We start from the raw sequence: 20,085 nt of genomic DNA on the forward strand, positions 1-20,085 counted from the left end.
GAGAGCTCAGCAATGTTCCTGTGGTACATTTGCCCCATCAGTATCTAAGAAAAGGTTAATGGTGCCTGAGATCCTGAGCTCAGCTTCATGAAACTTGTGTGGCTGACAGGCCTGGACCTGTCTATTTATCAAGAAAAGTGAGTGCAGTGTGAAAAGGTTTCCTTTTCTGTTTTTCTTGGCAGCAGAGAAAAAAATCAGGGAGTGCTTCAGGAGTGCTTCAGTGCTTCAGGGATTGTCCAGTGCCTGTCTGTAACTGAGGTGCTCAAGGAATCCAATAAACCCAAAGCTTTCAGGAGGCTTTCATCTAAGTCATCCCAAAATGAGCACATCCAGGTTCAAAGTATTTGCATTAAGGACAGGCTAGGAATATCCAAGGGCCCTGCTGCCACAAGGAAGGAGGAAGCAGGAGGTCTGCTTTAATAAAATGCAGTGAATATTTGTCTGCATTGACAGCACTAAATACAGTTCACAGGAGCTGTTAAACTCCAATATCAAAAGCAGAAGCGCTTCTGTTGTGCTGCTATTTCCTTTTTTTTTTTCAAAATCAGAATCTGAAACCATCCTGACAGATATTAATGGTAATGGTGACACATCAGATGCTGGGGGAAGCAGTTTTGCACAACTTCAGAGGCAGCAGTTATAATTCTAAAAAATCTCTCTCATAGATCATAGTATTTATTCTTCTACAAAGAGAAATATTTCTTTTAAAGTTCTCCTGACCAGTCAGTCTATTATTGTTTACACAGTTTCTTTAAGTACAAAAAACATCCAGAAAGCAGATTGGGATTGCTGGAAGATTTGCAAGTCCTTGCATTTACTGCAGCCCCACAGAAGGGTCAAAACATTCATAGGCAATAAGCCTTTTTCAGTGTCAACTCTTTTTGGAGCAGGAACTCTCTCTTTTTCTTGCAGATTGTGCTGCAATCAAGTTTATAATTGGTTCTAAGGTAACAGAAGTTAAGTTTCAGAGCAGGAGCAGAAGATGCAGTAAGAAATCTCTATTTCAGGGAAATGCAAATGCCAGGGAAAAAATGGAATGATTCTTTCAGCCTCTTCCATGTTAGGGGTTTGCAGGTGCCTTCAAACAGTGAATGCTGATGCTGGTAAACAGCTTAGTCACATAAATATTAAAAAGTGCAATACAATTAAGTGAACCATTGGATTTTTTTAATACATAAAACATTTTAGTGATAGATCCTGCTGCACATGACCAGAACCTGCCCATCTCCCTTATATTTTTTTTTAATGCTGTAGTACAATGTTTTTCCAACTAGGATATCTAGATGCAAAAAAAAGCTGGTTAAGTGATGACACCTGGAACTAAACTGGAGTGACTCCTCTAATTAGGAGTTTTTCCCTGCCTGAATTTGTGCCTGTCATGCCAGCTTAGTTCCAGGCAGAAGGGCTGCCCAGATATCAAGGGAAGAGGACCATTTTCACAGGAGGCACTGAATCATCTGCTGTTGTTCCTATTCCAGCTGGGCTTTTAAACTGCTCTGTGTATAACTGCTGTAGGTCTATTTGTCTCTACCATTCTTTCATAGATTTTTGCATCATTGTTTTCAAGCTGTTGTTCCCTCACCTTTTCCTTTTTGCAATGACATCTGAATCAATATTTAGCTGTGGTCTACAGTATGGAATTATTCTGGCTTGCTTATCTTGCTAGTTGCAAAAAAAAAAAACAACTTCTGCCCTGTCTCCCCCCCGACCCCAAAATCTATGTAAGCCCCATTTAAGCATAGTGAGGGATATTCAGACAGATTTTAACATGGTCCCTACATTCTGGAAAAGCAAGAATTTCAGCATAATAATGTGCCATCTCCTCATCCCCTTCTCAAGCATCAGAATATGATTTTTTTTTTTGGAAATTTTAATTTAAATATATTATATTTATACTGAGCACCTAGACAGGTTGCTCCCCTCTCCCCTCACTTTATTCAAATAATTCCACTGAGAAAGTGTTGTGTTTAGGTTTGGTTTTGTTTTGTTTGTTGGGGTTTTATTCCTTGGATGCTCTCTCTTTGTTTACAGTGGCAGCAGTGTCCTATTTTTGACTTTCCACATCCTTGTCAATCCTTTGTCACCCCTGGGCTTGGTGTTGGGTCCTTGTGCCCTAAAGGGAGGCTTTGGCACTGTCAGTGTTATGTTCTCTGCTGAGAAATGGTCACAACTCTTCTCCTCCCACCTTCCTTGCTACTACATCTTCATCAGGTGGCAAAAAATCAGGTGCTACAATAAAATGTTACTGAAGGGATATTTAGGTAATTTTATTTAAAATAGGATGTTGTTCTTTCTGTGGCCGTGAAATATTTCAGAAGACAAAATGAAATTTGCTATTTGCCATAGAATTTCACCAATAAATCAGAAAGTAATTGCCCTTACACCCAAATATGACACATGGGATGATGCAGGCATTTCCCCTGGGGGTGAGACACTGCCACGGGCTTCCTCTGTGATTTGTTATATGTCACTTTGTTTTCTGGGGAAGTTACAGCAATAGATTCCTACTTTTAAATGGACTTACAGAATTGATGCATTAAATGTCACTGACATTTACAGTCTGCATTAAGGAAACTGAGTGTGTTCTCACAAGAAATGCAGATATCCATGGATTTGCTAGCTTGGAAGAACTCACCATCCTGTTACTCTACAAGGAAAGTACTGAATTCTCATCCTTTATATGTTCCCACATTTCCTCACCTGCTACTGTACAATATTCCTAGCAGGAAAACACTCCAGCATTGGGTCAGCACCACTGGAAGTTATTCCCTCCCTTTACAGAAATTTCTTGAATTTCAATTGAGATTTATGGGTAGTGAACCACATTTTTTTGTTAGGGGCAGTTTTCATTTCAGAGATCTGACTGCCAAAAGTATCTTCTTGTCTGTGCACAAGTGTTCCTGGCATCCTACAAATCAGTGGTTGGTGGAGGATGTCCTTTGGAATGTGTGCTTATGGAAAGTGCTCTTGAGAACTGCAGTGAAAATGTTGACCTTTTCTTCTAGATAGCTGCCATGAAAATATTGACCTTATCCTTCAGACAGCAGCAGTTATTGCTGAGAGCGTGGGGAAGTTACAGACACTGGGATGCCACAGGCAGGACTGGGCAGTGCCACCAAGGGACCAAGGAGGGTCCCACCTTGGCTTGTGGTGCTGGTCTCTCCTTCCCCAGGAGCTGCCATTTACCAGAGAGATGAGGAAACTTCATGGAAAATTCTGTTAGCTGTCCTCCTCACCTGCTGGAATAGGTGTTGAGTGTTTCTACAACCAAGCTTCTAATTAAAGAGGAATATTGCAGTGGCCAGCTCACTGTCCAAGGTCAGATGTGCCCCTGGAGGAACCCTAAATCCCAATTGCCAGTTTCTTTATGCTGACACAAATAATCTTTGTGCTCTTCTTAGTCAGGTGTTCTCTCTATAACACAATAAAGTATTTTAAATGGAACACTGTATCATCTCACATTAAATAATCTAATTTATAGTCATGCCCTACATAACCATCAAAGATATTAGGTTATGGAATACACAATAATCCATCAAGCAGAACTTAAAAGCAGAAGCAGAGTTCCATACTAAATGGTACATTTACTATTACATTCTTTTATAGAACAAGGCAGTTATAAATTAAAATAACCCCATTAGAATACAGGGCAATGAAATACAAGCAGACATGGCTCCTTCTCTTTGTTGAGGTGAAACAAACCCTCCTTTCTTCCCTGAAGAACAGAAAATAGGACAGCACATTTTTCTTGAAACAGACATTTTTTAATCTCCAGGATTGTGATAACTGTTTATTTGGCTGTACTTTGGCAGATTCTAGGTGTGACTAGAATCCATGCATGTTGTGGTCTAACCTGACCAGAGAATACAAATGGAAATGCACAGCATCTGTAACTATGCAATGTCAAAAATATAAAAAAACTTGTAAAAAGTGGAGAAGAATATTAATGCACTGAAGGACTTAAACTGAGAGAATCAAGAAGAAAAAAAAAATCTCTTCTCTACCCAGTTTAAAAGGAAAATTTTTGTCTCCGTATCATAGAAATCTACCATTACTTCTATAGTTCATTAAGTGGGACTTTATCTTGAGTATTAGTTTTGACAATTTGGGATTGTCTAAAGGCATTTAAAACTCTACTGATTTCCTAAGAGAGAATGCAAGTGGGATGCTTCCAAGCAAGTTTCTGAATAAATCCTGCTCTCCTAAATTCCAGGGCTTTGTTCTCTTTTTTTGCCATATTTCCTCTTGTGATCCTGAACTTCACCACCTCATGGTGTGTGCAGCACCAGCTGCTTCCAGCTTTCACCTTGCCCTGTAATTTCTCCTGGTTTGAAAGGGTGAGGTCCAGCAGAACATTTCCATCAGCTCCTTCATCATCTGTGTCAGGACAAACACCCTCCACGGACCTCCTGGGTTATTGTCCTTGTTTTTTTTTTCCCTGCAGGAGATAAAGGTTAAGGTTCCCCATGAGGATCAGGGTATTTAAATGTGAGCCTTCTTCCATTTATATGAAGAAGGGCACATCTCCTTCCTCCTGAGCAGAAAGCTGGGATCAGGTGCTCCCACTGCTCCTTTCCTTCCTCCATCCATACCCACGTCCTACTAGGTGATCACCTCCCCCAGCCCTAGAGAGAAGTCATCTCTAGAGCTGGAGAGCCACATCCTCTCTGGAGAGCCCTTAAGACTCTGCTCTAGAGCTCTGGACACTGTTCACAGAGATAAGAAATGTTTCTTTATTTGAAGACATGGAGGAATGTTTTTTTCCATTCTCTCTGACATTTTGGTCGCTTTGTTGATCACATGTAACGAAAGCAAAATTAAGCTCTTGATGTTTATTTTGCAAGTTATATTGGCAGTTTCTAAGCTATATTACTAAAATCAGGAGATTTGCATGATTTACTAGGGGTGACTCTTCTACACTTCCTTTTCCAAGTATGCAATCAAGGCCACTGAAGGCAGGAGATTCTTTGACTTTTGCAGTGGCTCGGGCGGTTTCCTTTTGCACAAGCAGATGCATTTCTTTTCACTGCGCTGATTTCTGTGCAGCTAAGCTCTTACACCACTGGAATCAGATATTTTCAAGTCTTCCATCCCCAGTGATGAGTCATGAATATTGGTTTGGATGTGTTCATGCATCTGCACAATTCTTACATGCATCAATCGTCACTTCTGTGTTCTCTGCCTGTGGTGATCCCTTGGTTTTTTTTAGCTTCTCTGTCCTGAAAGCTTCCCTGCAGAATTATTTTAAACAGGTGAGGTCCTCCCCTCGATGTAAACATTACCTTTGCCTATATCTGGGCAAGGTAAATTTGAATTAAACTAAGCTTTATCTCTTTGTGGCATACCTTCAGAAATTGCAATGTCTTCTAAATCCCTGGTGTCTTAAGGAGTCAGCTTCTTACTTTGAATTAAAGCAGACAAATGGTCTGGCATGAAAAACTGCAACTGTAGCCTTTTCTCTCAATTATTTATTAAGACGTGATTCTCTGCAATGTTCTGATTGTGTGGAAGAGTTTAATTGTGTGATCACTGGTCTTAATAATGACATTTTCATTTTGTGAAGAAAAAATAGTTGATTTAAAAATTTTTTATCTCACTCCTCTGTCACAATTGTATTCTGTCTCTTTCCTAAGTTACGAACATGAGCCGATGAATGAAAATATTTTGAAGTTTTTTGTCTTGTATCTTTTTTATCACCTGCTATCAAACTATATTTGAATGGCAAGAAGAAAAACCTAATTAAAATACTAGATCTTATTATGCAAGCTCACTGGTGAGGAGCAGTTTATGGTTTTATTACCCTTTTTGAAGAACTGATAAGAGCTGGTGTAATCACATCATATGCATTAGGAAAAACACTAATGACAGAATACATTAATGACAGCTATTTGAACATCAAAGTTTGCATTTTATGAGGCTCAAAAGAAGAAATTGTCAGAGTATTCATTAAATAATGCATAATCAATTAGCAACAAGCTTTAGAACTGATTTTGAATTGATCACACATTTTCCTGCTGAAGTTGATGTAAGACCAGTAACTGCAAAATGCCCAGACCTTTTTGGTACAATGCTTGTCACACTTCCTTGGGATCACAAAATGAAAACACAATTATTGTTTCTGCTTCAAGTTGCTACATGGATGAGTTCGGGCCTGGGCTAATTCTGGATGGTACAGACAGGATTTACCTCAAACAAGCAGCAGGGACTCTCTACCTTTGCAGCTTTTCATTTTCACTGTCTTCAGCTTCCAGGTTTCATATGGCAGCATAAAAACAAAACCAGCTATGTAGGGATATCTCCAAAATATTTGGATGGAATTAGAGAGCACTAGAAATAGTGGAAAGAAGGGAATATCTTTCTCTTTGTGCATTTCCAGGAGGGGTCTGATCACAATCAAAACTACTTGTTGTCAATGATCTGACATTTCCAAACCACATTTACAAGCTGTGGCTCTGTTACAGACCTCAGCCAGCTACTTAGCATATAAATAAAGACATAATACTTTTCCACTTCCTGAACATATTGGTAAGATAAATCTGTATATTTTCCAGAGGCATTCTGATCAATGTGATGAATAACACCATATAAATATGTAGACAGTTAATATACAGTTCAGCACAAAACATTCCTATCATTGAAACCCAAAAAAATATGGATAGGAGTCAGACTCTTCTAAGGAAGTGTCTTATGCTAAAAAGTTTTTAAAAAAGTCCTTGGTTAAAGGGATTTTAAATCCACTTGTGGGATTATTGTGGTGGGTTGCCCACCAAGCTGCTCTATCACTCCCCCTCCCCAGTGGGCCTGGGGGAGAAAATTCTATGAAAATCTCATGGGTGGAGCTAAGGACAGGGGCATCACTTGCCAGGTGCCATTGGGGCAAAACAGGCTCCATTTGGGGAAATCAATTTGTTAATTTGCTATTAATTATAACAGAATTGTGAGAGTGAGAAATAAAACAAAAATAAACACGCCATCCCTTCCTACCCCTCCCCATCCACTGGTGACCTTGGTGTTTGTGGTGAGTGTGTTTCTTTCACATTTTGTCCCTCCTCTCACATACATACAGACCCAGCATTTTCACCCTTTTATAAATACATTTTCACAGATGCACTAGCAGTGCCCCTAGTGGGCTCAGCTTTAACCTGTGGCAGGTCTGTATTTTTTCATAGATTTTTGTTTACTGATTCTTTAAAATAAATACAAGTGTTTCTGAGAGGTGTAAAAAGTTTTAAAATGATTCTGTTTCTTTTTTTTTTTTTTATTCAGAATATGCTCTCAGGTAAACTGGTTTTCCAACAAAAGAGCAGAAAGAGAAAAAAATAAAGGTTTGACATTAAAAACAAGAAACAGTGAAATACATCATGTTGGATGAGGGGAGAATAGTGTGTTTATTTGCAGTTCTATTCCCCACTCGCTGTGTCTTCTTTTTTGTGCCTGGTCTTTTTATGCCTCAAAGGAAGATTGAACTGATTTTGAATTTAAAGCAGGGTTTTGTGGTTTAACCCCAGCCAGCAGCCAAGCCCCACACAGCTGATTGCTCCAGTGGGATCAGGGAGAGAACCAGAAGAGTAAAACCCAGGGCACTCGTGGGTGGAGATAAATGCAGTTTAACAGGGGAAGGGAAAGCTATGCACACAGCAAAGCAAAACAAAGAATTAATTCCCTTCTTCCCATGGCTGGGCAGGTGTTCAGCCACCTCCAGAAGAGCAGGGCACCATCACAGGTATCAGTGACTTGGGATGACAAACACCACCACTCCAGAAGCTCCCCTCTTCCTTCTCCTTCCCCCACTTTATATATTCATGATGCTGGGTGGTCTGGGACAACCCTTGGGTCAGTTTGGGACCCCTGTCCTGGCTGGGTCTCCTTCCATCTTCTCAGGCAGCCCCAGCCTCCTCGGCAGCGTGGCAGCACAAAAAGCAGAAAATTCTGTGTAAGCCCTGCTCAGCAATAACAAAAATATCTCTGCATTATCAACTCTGTGCTCAGCACAAACTCAGAACACAGCCACTGGGAAGAAAATTAACTCTACCCCAGCCAAACCCAGCACACAGTGTCAAGGAAAGATTTGTGCCTGTCTGTGCATGAAAACCAGTTCTTGTTGATCAAACTCTCCATGTCAGAGTGCCAACCTTTCCATGTTATCTCTTCTCTCACAGATAAGTCCGGTGGGCTCACCTTGCAGTGTGAAAAGGTGCCTTTAAGGTGTAGGAAACATTTGCACTTCTCAATGTGCTAATAAAGTAATAAGCATCCAGGCATTAACTTTATGAGAAATTTGAGTGATGCAGCTCATGCAGTTGACAAGTTACACGTTAGAAATTGTGGGGTAAAGAGAACATGAACTTAGAATGCCACTCTACAGCTGGTAAATAAATAGGAGCAGTAAAGATGCAGATTAGTGCACATGAATTTATATTCTTTTGATCTATGGAGAAGTAGGAGTTTCACACACCTCTTTGGCTGGAAGGAAGGAAGGTAGGTTGACCAACTGTAAAAGGAAGTGTCCACCTACTCAAAATAGTTGGTCACTGTGACTTTTTGTCTTAAGGAGATGACTTTCATTATATTCCTAAAAAATAATCCATAAATTAATCCATTTTAAAGTACCAATATTTTAATTAATGCAGCATAATTGCTGAATACCACTCTGGGTCAGTTTGGCAGACAGTATTATTTTAGAAGCCCTCCAGCAGTTGCAAAAGCATTTTAAATAAATCCTTGGATCAATCAGTGTCATTAAGGCTCTTGCATGTTTGAAGTGAATTAAGTTTAATTTGTTGTTAGATCAAATATTTACCCTACTGTATAAATTTAACTTACTGGATACTTAAACTCTGACTTTTCTTCCTGTCTCAGGCTTGTGGTCCAATCAGCCTCACATTTTTTTCTCCAGTTTTAATTGTGTGGTGCAAGGATGCCAAATGGTTTGGGGTTATTAATTCTAACACCAGTTGCATACAGGCAGAGATTTCTTCCCAGATCACAGGAGTTAGTGGTGTGCTGGTACCTGAGGATAAAGGGGTTACAGCTGAAAGTCACATACTGAGCCACACAAAGGCAAGAGCAAAATCCATTGATTTTTATTATCCTGGGATTAAGTGAATGCATTTGAAAAACCCCAAACTTTATCTTAATCCCCTCAGATGCTGCAGTTATTTTTGTTAATTGTTTAATCTTTGGGGCATCTGTTAAAACATCCAGCAGAAAGAGAGGTCTTCTGCTAGATCCAGTGGCGAGAAGTTCCATATGTTAATTCTGAATTCATTAGGAAAAATATTCTAGGTTTCATTGGTTTGCCTGTTGTTTTTGAGAAATAAAATGGTGAAAATACATTTTTCCTTTTATTCTTTGTCTGTCCATCATCTCGTAGAACATCTTCCTTGTTTTTTCTTTAGTGTTAGCAATTTCTGTTTCTTCAATCTAGGTATGGATGTTTCCATTCTTCTTACTTCTTCCAGAATATCTTCTCTTGAATGTGTTGAATGTGTCATGATGAGAAGGGACATGGCATTCAGCACAGGGCTCTTCCTGCCTTAGCACAGCTTGGTTTTCCATGCCAGTAGTTGTGCTCAGTGTTGGATTTTAAGGCACATGTACTGCAAGAATACCTGGGTTAAAGTCCTGCTCAAATGTGCACACCAAAAGAGAAGACACCAGAAATTTGGGCTCTGCTCTTTATCTCCTCTACAGAGAGGCATAAAACGGAACTTCATCCCTTCTGTCATCATTTTAAATTTGTCTAGGAGTGCTATGCAAAGCTGGCATAAAGTCATGTAAAAGGGATGTCTGAATATATTTTTGCTATTTTTCTTTATTGAAATTTCTTACCCCCTAATTAGCTGACAGGATTGATCATTTGATAGAAAGCACTACTTTGATGCCATGAAACCAAAACAGTAAAAATTGTTACACAGGTCTTTCACAATAACTTCAAATCTGTTTCTAGCATGGTATGTGAGGTAATCCAAAGACATTTCTTTCTTGATGAATAACAGAAGTCCAAAATCTTTTCCTTAATTTATAAGATACATTACACAGAAATCTTCCTCGTGCTGCTTCAGTTATCTTTTATCTTGATTATGGTTGACGTTTTTAGGGTATAAGGCACCGTAGTTAGGAGGATAATTTTCAAATCTCCATGAGGTGCTGCAGTTTGGCTCTGAATTATATGGGAGGCAATTTGAAGTCAGAGCACTATATTATTTTTTCACTGCAGCACCAGATACCTCACACAGCCTGAGGAGTGCAGTGAAGCTTTGAAAGATCAAACAGTGAAGATGGAAACATTGCAATGCCTTAAAAAGGGAAGGGTGGGAACAGGTTGTCCATCCACCTTCTTTATTTTTCTTGTAAACTCATAAAACATTGACTACAGTACAAAATATTGCAAACCTTATTTTGCTGGAAGAATGTGGGCAAGGGAAGGGTTGCATCATTGGAATAAATCCACTTGATTGTGTGCCTGTCATAGAAGAGCTCTTACCCAAGCACCCCTTAGCACATTTAGTACTCAGACACAGAGATTTGGATTTATTTGAACCCTGAGTATCTTATTCTGCTTAGTCTTCACAATTTCTATGCACGTTTAAACTTCAACAACCTCCCCATATGCAGATTAGCTAATACATAAAATTCTTCACTTGGAATACCTTATCTGGCTGCTCTGTTTACTAAAATTCAAGGTAGGAAAGAGAATGTAATATCTTTCACAATGTATTTTTTACTTTCCAAATCTATTCATTGAATGCAGCTCTTCCTAGTTTAAAAGGAAGAAGAGCAAGCTACAGTTTCAGTAATAATTTTTACCTTTAGGCAAACCTGCTATAACTCCTGCCAAAAGTAAATTAAGATCTATACTTTCTTCTGCAATCTTTCCAGCTCATCTTTGGGTGAAGCACATACCATAATAGGATGTGAAACAGAAGATGAAAGCAAATATTTTTCCCAATTCTGTCTTTTCATAAAGTGAGAAATTGCTTTCTAGTATCATGGTAAAAATACATAACATTTATTCCAATATCTTCAAGTGTAGAAAAACCCATCTATAAATGTCTACTAAATTATATTAACAGTTTGCATTTCAGACTAAATAGCTTACTGATACCCAGTTCAGTACATCTTTTCAGTTTTAATAGAATTTAAAAATGTGTTAAAGCCAGGGATGAGGAGCAGAATAAAGGTCCCATGAGGTGAAAGGTTCAGTGACTGCCACACCTCTCAGACACACACAGTCTATGGGACTGCATGGGATCCATCCCAGGGAGCTGTGGGGGCTGGCAGAAGTGCTCTCTGAGCCACTGCTCCATCATTTACCAGCAGCCCATGCTAACTGGGGAGGGCCCAGGTCACTGGAGGTCAGCAGATGTGATACAAAAAGAGCCTACAAAAAAAATATCTACAAAAATTCCAATGGTGAGAGGTCCAACAGGGCCAAGTCCTGCACTTGGGTCACAACAACACCAGGCAGTGCTACAGGCTGGGACAGAGTGGCTGGAAAGTGGCCCTGTGGGGAAAGGACCTGGGGGTGCTGGTTGACAGCAGCTGAACATGAGCCAGGTGTGCCCAGGTGGCCAAGAAAGCCAAAGGCATCCTGGCCTGTATCAGAAATGGTGTGGCCAGCAGGACCAGGGCAGCGATTGTCCCCCTGTCCTGGGCACTGGTGAGGCTGCACCCCAAACCCTGTGTGCAGTTCCCTCACAACAGGAAAGACTTTGAGGTGCTGGATCATGTCCAGAGAAGGGCAATGGAGCTGGGGAAGGGTCTGGAGCTCCAAACTTGTGAGGAGTGGCTGAGGGAGCTGGGATTGTTTAGCTGGAGCAAAAGAGGCTCAGAGGGGTGATGCCTTGTGAAGGCTGACCTAGAACAAAGACTAGAGCAGATGGAGTTAAGGAATAAAGAAGGGATTTATTAAAAGGCCTCAATGGATCCACCTTGGGCAGCACAAGAGCCCAGCCAGGGCTGCACCCAAGATGAACCCAAATGGTCACAAAATGGTCACGGGGTCTCTCACTTTTCTAAGTTCTTGTCCATATTGGAGTTAATTGCCCAGTTACAGCTTTAGCTTATGAAATCCCACCCTTCTTGTTTTCTCTCTTCATTCTGCCATTGTTTATGCTCTTGGGCCTGAAATTTGTATCACTTGTCTTTGCTCCCCAGCTAGAGTCCCAGTTGTTTTGTCTACCTGCTCTGTGAAGGGAGCTTAATATGAAGCTCAGAACTACAAACTAAAGCAGTACAGAATCTGAAAAGCTAAAACCTGAGGCATCAGGTGACCTCATCACTCCCCACAATTACCTGAAAGGAGGGTGTAGAGAGGGGGAACAGTCTCTTTTCCCAAGGAGCAAATAGTAAGACAAGAGGAAATGCCCTCAAGCTGTGTCAGGGAGGTTTAGGTTGGATTTCCAGAGCAATTCCTTCACAGAAAGGGTTGTCAAGCATGGCAACAGGCTGCCCATGGCAGTGCTGCAGTCACCATCTCTGGGGGTGTTTAAAAGATGTGTAGATGTGGCACTGGGGGAAGTGCTCTAGTGATGGGCTTGGCAGTGTTGGGTTAATGCTTGGACTCAGTGCCCTTAGAATCATAGAATGATTTGTGTTGGGAGGGACCCTAAAGACTTTAAGAGTGTTCTACAACCCAGTGATTCTGTGATTCTGTGACTCAGAGCAAGGTATGTTTCACTTTGGGGTGAAGGGACAGGAATTGTGCCATTGATGACAGAGGAACACAGAACAATTTAACCACTATGCCATGGAACAATATTTTTATTATTGGCTGGCTAAAGCTTTTCTTCCTGATAAGCATTTAAACACATGAATAAAGAGTCTGATTCACAGGAGCATTTCACAGGAATAGCTCTAACAACTCTCCAAACCTAAGCAATGGAACTCTTCATCTCATGCCCTCTAACTGAACTGTTCAGTTTCTGAAATGAAGACAGGAGTGAGAGAAATAAAGCTTATATCAAAGCTCCAAGGCTTCAGTTTGTTGTAAATTAGCATCTTTCTCTAAGCTGATGGCAATGGAAGCAAGCTGTGGAAATCCTTTTTTTTTGACAAAAGATGCCATAAAACTGTGATATGTGATTTTGTACTGCCAATTATTGTAAAAGCAAAATGCAACATTTTATGCTGGAGCCACCGCTTAATGCTGTTTCTTTTTCTTTTTTTTTTCCCCTTCAAATCAGATATTTATCTTTGAGAATAACATCTATTACTGTGCCCATGTGGGGAAACAAGCCATCCGAGTGGTCTCCACAGGAAAGGAAGGTGTTATTTTCAATGGGCTCAGCGACTGGCTGTATGAAGGTAGGACACAACATTTAGGCCAGCTGTTAGTTCTGAGTTTAAATCACACTCTAGAATCACAGCCCTTGCTGGAATTAGACATCCAGCATTGCATTTCTGGGCACTGGCGGACCACAGAGCTGAAAACCTGCTATTCTAAGAGTTGCCTGATGTGCTGGAGTGGAAATAATGTGAAATGGTGTAAGAACTCTGTTTTCAGGCTGTTTTCTTTCCCTTAGTCCAAAGGTAATAAATCACTGGGCTTTAATGAACAGAACTGCTTCATTATTTAATGGCACCTGCAATCACTCATGGACGTGCCAGTTTTCAAATCACAGAAAAGGACAGAAATGGGGAGGGAAAGGTGCTCTGTCTTAAAGGAGAAAAGGAGGAAACAATTTTACTTGATTAGCTGTTTTCCACAGAACTAGGTGGGCCTTGGAAGCTGCCCACATCTTGCCATCTAAAAAAATTCTAAAAGCAGACCCCAGTAATTGGCTTCTTTCCTGTGAAAATGGGCCTGACAGGGTGGAGGGTCATCTCTGGAGCACTGTTCTCTTTGATCCTTTCAGCTGGCAAATGGCCATTTTGGTGTCTGTGAGCAGCTGCTTGGAAAGTGATCTCAGCTGCTTGTTAGCTTGGGAGAGGATCCTCACCACCCCCAGTTCTTTTGAGCATTGTTGTAGGCTTTTGAAGTAATATATCAGAATAAAAAATTTAAAACACACACACACATGTATACATATATGTATATCTATATTTATATGTATATCTATATCTATCTATATCATCTATATCTATCTGTATCTATATGTCTATAGCTATATATCTTTATCTATATCTATATATATCTATATGTATAACAAGTACATATCATGCATCACTCACTCTGCTGCTGAGTAATGCTGCTGCCAGCAGTTCCTTCTCACAGGGATCCTGGCCTTTGGACCTGGCAGTGTCTCTTTCCTGTGACACAGCTTCCCTCTAAAGTCACTTTTCTCCTACAGGTCCCAGCATAGCCCCAAGGTTTTCTTACTTCTACAGAGAGAAATTCCAGATACGTCTATGAACTGTGTCCTGTTGGCTGCTCCCAGTTCTCTTGAGGCTTAATGGAACAGAATAGGTTACAAAATGCCATTAACAGTTAATTGGTGATGAAACAGGTTTCACTACTTAAATTGGTCTGCAGCACAGCTAGACCAGGGCCCTTAGACCCAGAAATGAGGGAATTAAAATGAATGAGTTTGTTTGCCCCTCCTAAAGGTGCTGATCCCATAAATCAGTGTACAAACTCATCAAGCACATCAGTGGAAAAATCTGATAGAGGTTTGTTAATTTTTTAATTTAAATATGTGTTTCCACTGCAATACAGCATATTTGCAAATACGTGTCCTCCTTGTGCTGTGAAAGCACTTTGTAACCAGAGAAGTGGCTAAGAAGTTACAAAATGCTAATTTTCCCTCACTTTATTTATTAATTTGCTGGTGAAGTTGTGGGCAGGCTGTTTGACTCTGGAGGTCAAATGTGCCTACTACTACTACCCATATTTGTCTGATAAACATCATTTAGTACATCAGGTCTCCTTGCAGAGTCTCACACACAGCACCACACTGAGAGGAGTTTGTCAAGCCCATGAACCCAGAGCACATCAGCAAGCCCAGGATGACACTTGTTTTGCTGACACCTATTTTTATTCAATTACAGGATTGCTCAGGCAATTTCTTGGCTGACATTGACTTTCAGGTTTGCCCTCTATAATGAATTTGCTTGTTAACTTTATGTTAATGTGCTAGGGTAAGAAATGAATGTGTGATCGAGTACAGTCTGCTTATGCCAAGCCAGGTTCTGCAACCTGTGAGGCATGAGGCAGATTAGGACCATTGGACCTGTTGTTCACTGGGGTTATGTTTGAAAGAAATTAGGATTTGGAAATGTCACTTTGTGTCCTGATACAGTTTATATTGAACTAAATAATTGGTTTTTTTCACAAGCAACGTGTAGAAGGTCCCACAGGAAAACCTGATTTAAACATTCCCAACAAATGGGAATCCAAAATCAAATCCAGAGCTGAGCTGTGTGAGCTGAGCTCCTTCTCTTGTCATCACCTGTGCAATCCTCATGGAGGTAAACCTGGGACTGGTGTCAGGACTGAGAGCTTGAGCTTGAACAAGATGTGGGGCCATGGTGTCTTTGGGTCTGCAGTGCTCAGACACCAGCTGCCTACGTGCATGGATGGATGGAGCAGGATCCAGAAGAAGCTGGATATTCCATGGGGATAAATGGATGAGGACAACTGAGAAATGAGAGACACCTCCCCAGTGGGGTGCAAGAGAATCCAGTTATGGTTTCCAGCAAGCTTTAACCTGGGATGCTCTGCCAACACTTCATCACCTTTGTTTTTCCAAAGCCTGTCCTTTTCTTGGATGCCACCTCTTCAGTGGGATAAACTTGGACCACATTTTAAATACAAATTTACCTGACTGGAAATGCTTGAAAATTTGGCCAAGACTGAACTGTGCCACCTGAAGACTACTTTTGCTTTTCACCCATTCCTGCTGTGGTTTGTAGCCGTGCCTTCCCCACCTCCCAGCCGAGCTGGGTGGGATGCTCAGGCCTGTGTTTGTTTGCACTGCTGCCATCTCAGTGAGCTACCAGGATGAGTGCTGAGCATATGCAGAACTCTCCCTCCATCTGTGCAGCCAGCTCCAGCAGGCACTCTGCAGAGGAGCTGCGAGAATCAGGATCACGGAGAGTTCAGCACACTCCTCTTCCCTTCCATGCTCTTTTTGTTGCTGAAGTTCTGTGACCCCTGGCAGCGACAGCAGAGCCTCCTTGCAGCACCCACTGGGTTTCTGTGACAGCTCACAACCTGCTTCTCACTTTCCCTAAATGCAGAATGGAAAAAAATCCTCGGGGTTTTCTATTTGGGGAAGATGACTTTTAACAACTTTTAACAACTTTTATCTACATAGCAAGAGCACCCCGAGAGCAATCCCCCCTCCCCTTTGTGAGAGCTGTTTGCACAGTGAGCTCTGCAGATGGCAACCCAGCAGTGCCACCCTTTGGGGTGGCTCCTGGCACTTCACATGCACGGCAGACCCGGGGGGGACACTTTTCTTCACAATGTCATCGCTCTTGTCACCACAGAATAAACGCGCCACACTATTAATCACAGGATTTTCCTGAGTCCACAAGCACTGCAGATCTAGAGTAAATTTGACAAGCTTTTTGCCCTGGAAAAATGCAGAAGTTCATTGCAATTCAAGTTAAGCTCTGCTTTTGTAAATCTGCCAAAGGAGAAAAAATTTCTTCGAGGTATTTATGCTGATCTGTAGACTTTTGATAATATAGTGAAAAACATTTCAAATCAATCAGAGCTTAATCTACTTAGTGCATTTAGCTGGAAGGTTATAGATTGATACATAGATTACTGTAACATGAAAGCATAGATTAAGCATGGGGTTTATTACTAAAATAAGCACTGACAATGTTTTCATAGTCTGACTTAACATTTTCGGAGCTGTGCCTGATAAATGCTTGTACTAAAATCGAGTGATATCCTATAAAACAGAGTTTAAGGTTCTGCCACTGAAATCAGCTACACATTTAAATGCAAAGCAGCAGCAAAGAGTGTTTTTTATTTCAGTTTGCTGTATGACCATTGTTGGTTTGAGAATATGTTTTAGCAATGATAAGTCCTACAGATAATTTTAAAGCAAGTGCTGGCGTAGCAAAAAGGACTTCCAAAGCAATAAGATAGGAGTATTTATATGTTCTGTATATAAGGAGTAATATCTTAAAAATAACATGCATTTAAAAAGTAAATTGCAGGTAAAATTAATTTCATTTATATGCTTTTTTTAGAGCACTCTTCTACAGAAGTTAATTCTGTCATGTTGTAATTAAAGTATCTTAATTTGCTACCAAGCACTTGGAAAGGCTGTTGAGCTGTTGTGAGGAGGGGTTGGCAGCAAGGCACTCTGATGGAGGTCACCTCCATGATTCCATTAAGTGACAAAAGAAGGTTGAGATGTCCCTGTACTGCAGTTTGGAAATTTGTTGATTTTGGGATTGTGTGACGCTGAATCCTGGGGAATGGGGCAGAAGGACTTCCCTTTATACTGGCATGTTGCTGCTAGACCAGGAGCAGCCCAGCAGGGTTAACCAGGGTCCCTTTATCAGGAGAGGGACCTCCTCTGGGCTGAGCTGCTAGAAAGTCCTGGGGTGGTCTCCTTGAGCCAGTCTGTGTTCACAGATAGAGCTGGATAACTTCTGGTGTTATGCTCTGAGTGCATGCTTGGAAATCAAGGATGTGGCATAGTGGTGTGTGCTTCTGTCACTGCTGGGAGGGGAAGGAAGGATTGTCACCTATAGATGGTCCTATGGCATGCATGAAGTGTGACATGAGGAGTTTGCTGCACACGTCCTCAGATATTAGAGTAGAAACTAGGAAAACAAAGGAACAGTTTTGCAGCTTGTTTTGTGGGAAATACCTGTGGCTATTGGGGCTTTGGAAGGAATAGCATGTGAGTCAAAAAGTAAGGAGTTGAAAAAATAAGAATTTCTTGTGAATTACTCCCTTATCTCGTGTCACTGTCAGAATCAGAGGATCAGAGGTAGTCTCTAAATTTGGAAGTCTCTAAATCTCAAGACCATCTCAAATTGAGAATCCCCATTCAGTGTCAGACTTTGTCCTGACACCATGGTGGGATGACTGATCTGGACATCTCCTCATCCTCAGACATCAAGAGGGAGCCACTCCTGGCAGCCAAGCCCCAGCCCCAGCTCTCACAGCACACATTTAAATCTCTTGAGTAGTGTGAGCTTTACACAGTCATCCTCTAAAGCTGATACTCTGCTTTGTTGAGCTTAACACACAGCGGTGTTGCTGTGTTTCCTTTTTTGGCTAGGAACCAGGAGGAGGAGGGGGAAAAAGCCTTTTTTTCAGAGATGACTCCTATGCCTTATTAATCTTCATTTTGTCTGCGTGATCACCAACAGATCCTCTTGTGTGACTTCGCAGTGACACCTGGTGGGAGAGGCCAGGATGTCATCGTCATTAAGGCAATGAAACTGCAGAATTTTTTGCTGCAAGATCTAGGAAAGGCTCCCAGTTTCCCCTCACATACATTTCCCTGAAACTCTCTCTCAGCTTATGGGAACTACACATCCAAAGCCGCTGGCTGATTCATGCTAATAGTGCTTCTGTTCTTTTGTACACTTTATAAAGAGAGGAAAGAGAACACAGTAATAAAGAAAAATCTTTTCCATAATTTAATCAGCAGCTCACAAAAAATATCAGAGGGTAAATTTAGAACATGTATGACTGGTCTCGGAAGTGCAGCGCCTGGCAGGAGCTGCCAAATCAAATATCAGTTATTTTGAGCAGCATCTTTTATGCCTATAGCATTCCAAGCAAGTGAAGTAGACATATTTCTTACATTTAGAAATATTAATTCTGAGACTCTGGAAGTGGTCTTAGTACTGGGAACGCAGTCAGTAAGTCTGCTGAAGCAGTGCCTTACCTAATTCATCTTTGTGCTCAATTTTTCATTGTATAACATGAGAATGCTGAACTTCTGCTAGGAAGCAGGAACTTTGATGATCAAATTATGCCTGAATGTGAAAAGGAACATTCATAATTACCCTGAAAGCAAGTATGTCCTAAAGTTCTTGTTTAGTGCCACCAGAGAAGGAGATGACATACCCTCATATTTCACAGGCAGGGCTAACCTTTCCCAGTAATTAGAAGCTCCAAAACCTGGTTGGAGAGAATGAGATGAAGAATTAGACTGACTCATCACTGCATTTTTTAAGATAAATAAATCTCCTGCCATACTAAAGTCATTGATGCAGACAGTGAAAGAAACCAGCCTTAATGGTTGGTTAATGAAATACAAATTTTTCTATTTTGACAAGATATGTGAAGAATCATTGGGACAGAGAATCTAGATTTTTCTTTAGGGACTTTCATATTTTCAGCTACAAAGAAAATATTCCATGGACATGGGTATATTTGCAGTTCTATACAGCTGCTGTGGGGTGAAGGGAATTTGGAAAACATATGGAACTGGGAAATGACACCAGATAGTGCCAGAAATGCAAGTCAACAATCCATTAGTTTGCTCTCAAGAACATGCTGGTATTTTTGAGGGGTTTTGGGGGAAGCTGCATGGAATTTTTTCCCTCATTTTTGTTCTTACTCAGGCGAGGTAGCAAAAGCAGAGTGGTGGCATTGTCCCCATACTAAAATAGGAAGTTTTCCTCTGTTTTGCTTTTGGACATCACTCAGTGTTGCCCATTCAGTTCATGCAGCTGCTGTGCAGCATTTGGAGCCATCCAAGTCTCAGTCATTATTTAGCTGCCTATTAAAGGTGACTAGATTTTTGTGCACCATTATGTGCACGCTGATTTATACCAAATATGCATAAAACCTGCCCAGTTTAGTTGCATTCAAAGGATGAAGAGCAGCTCTTGACCTCAGCCATTTGTTTGAAGTGGATATTTCTACCATATAAAATTCCATTGCAAGGAAAATGAACTAGAGGCAAGATTGTTTTGCTGTATGCATGATAAAGCAGAGGAAAAGAGAGTCTTAAATTTCACCAGATGATGTCACAAAAGGTTCTGTAGAAGTTCCATCACCTCCTGGCTTTGGTGGAAGTTCCCCTGTCCCAAGGAAGCTCCCATTACAGATTGCATACCCAGAGTAGGCTTCTGGCCCTTCTCAGCTGGCAAAGGTCAGGTAAAAATTGAACCATTTACAGTGCACATTGTGAATGCTTGCCTGGAAACCAG

The 20,085-nt window shown here is 41.0% G+C and overlaps 1 protein-coding gene across 4 annotated transcripts in view; it reads left to right on the top strand.

Annotated features, from left to right (window-relative positions):
• The window catches only part of DPP6 (dipeptidyl peptidase like 6), a 492,894-nt gene that overhangs the window by 396,913 nt on the left and 75,896 nt on the right, over nucleotides 1-20,085 (top strand). For all 4 annotated transcript variants that reach the window (XM_059839525.1, XM_059839508.1, XM_059839534.1 and 1 more), the window contains exon 8: nucleotides 13,188-13,308. In XM_059839525.1, coding sequence (XP_059695508.1) covers nucleotides 13,188-13,308 — 121 coding nt within the window. The remainder of the gene's footprint in view (nucleotides 1-13,187; nucleotides 13,309-20,085) is intronic.

Source organism: Haemorhous mexicanus, chromosome 1, assembly GCF_027477595.1.
Source record: "Haemorhous mexicanus isolate bHaeMex1 chromosome 1, bHaeMex1.pri, whole genome shotgun sequence".
Lineage (NCBI taxonomy): Eukaryota > Metazoa > Chordata > Aves > Passeriformes > Fringillidae > Haemorhous > Haemorhous mexicanus.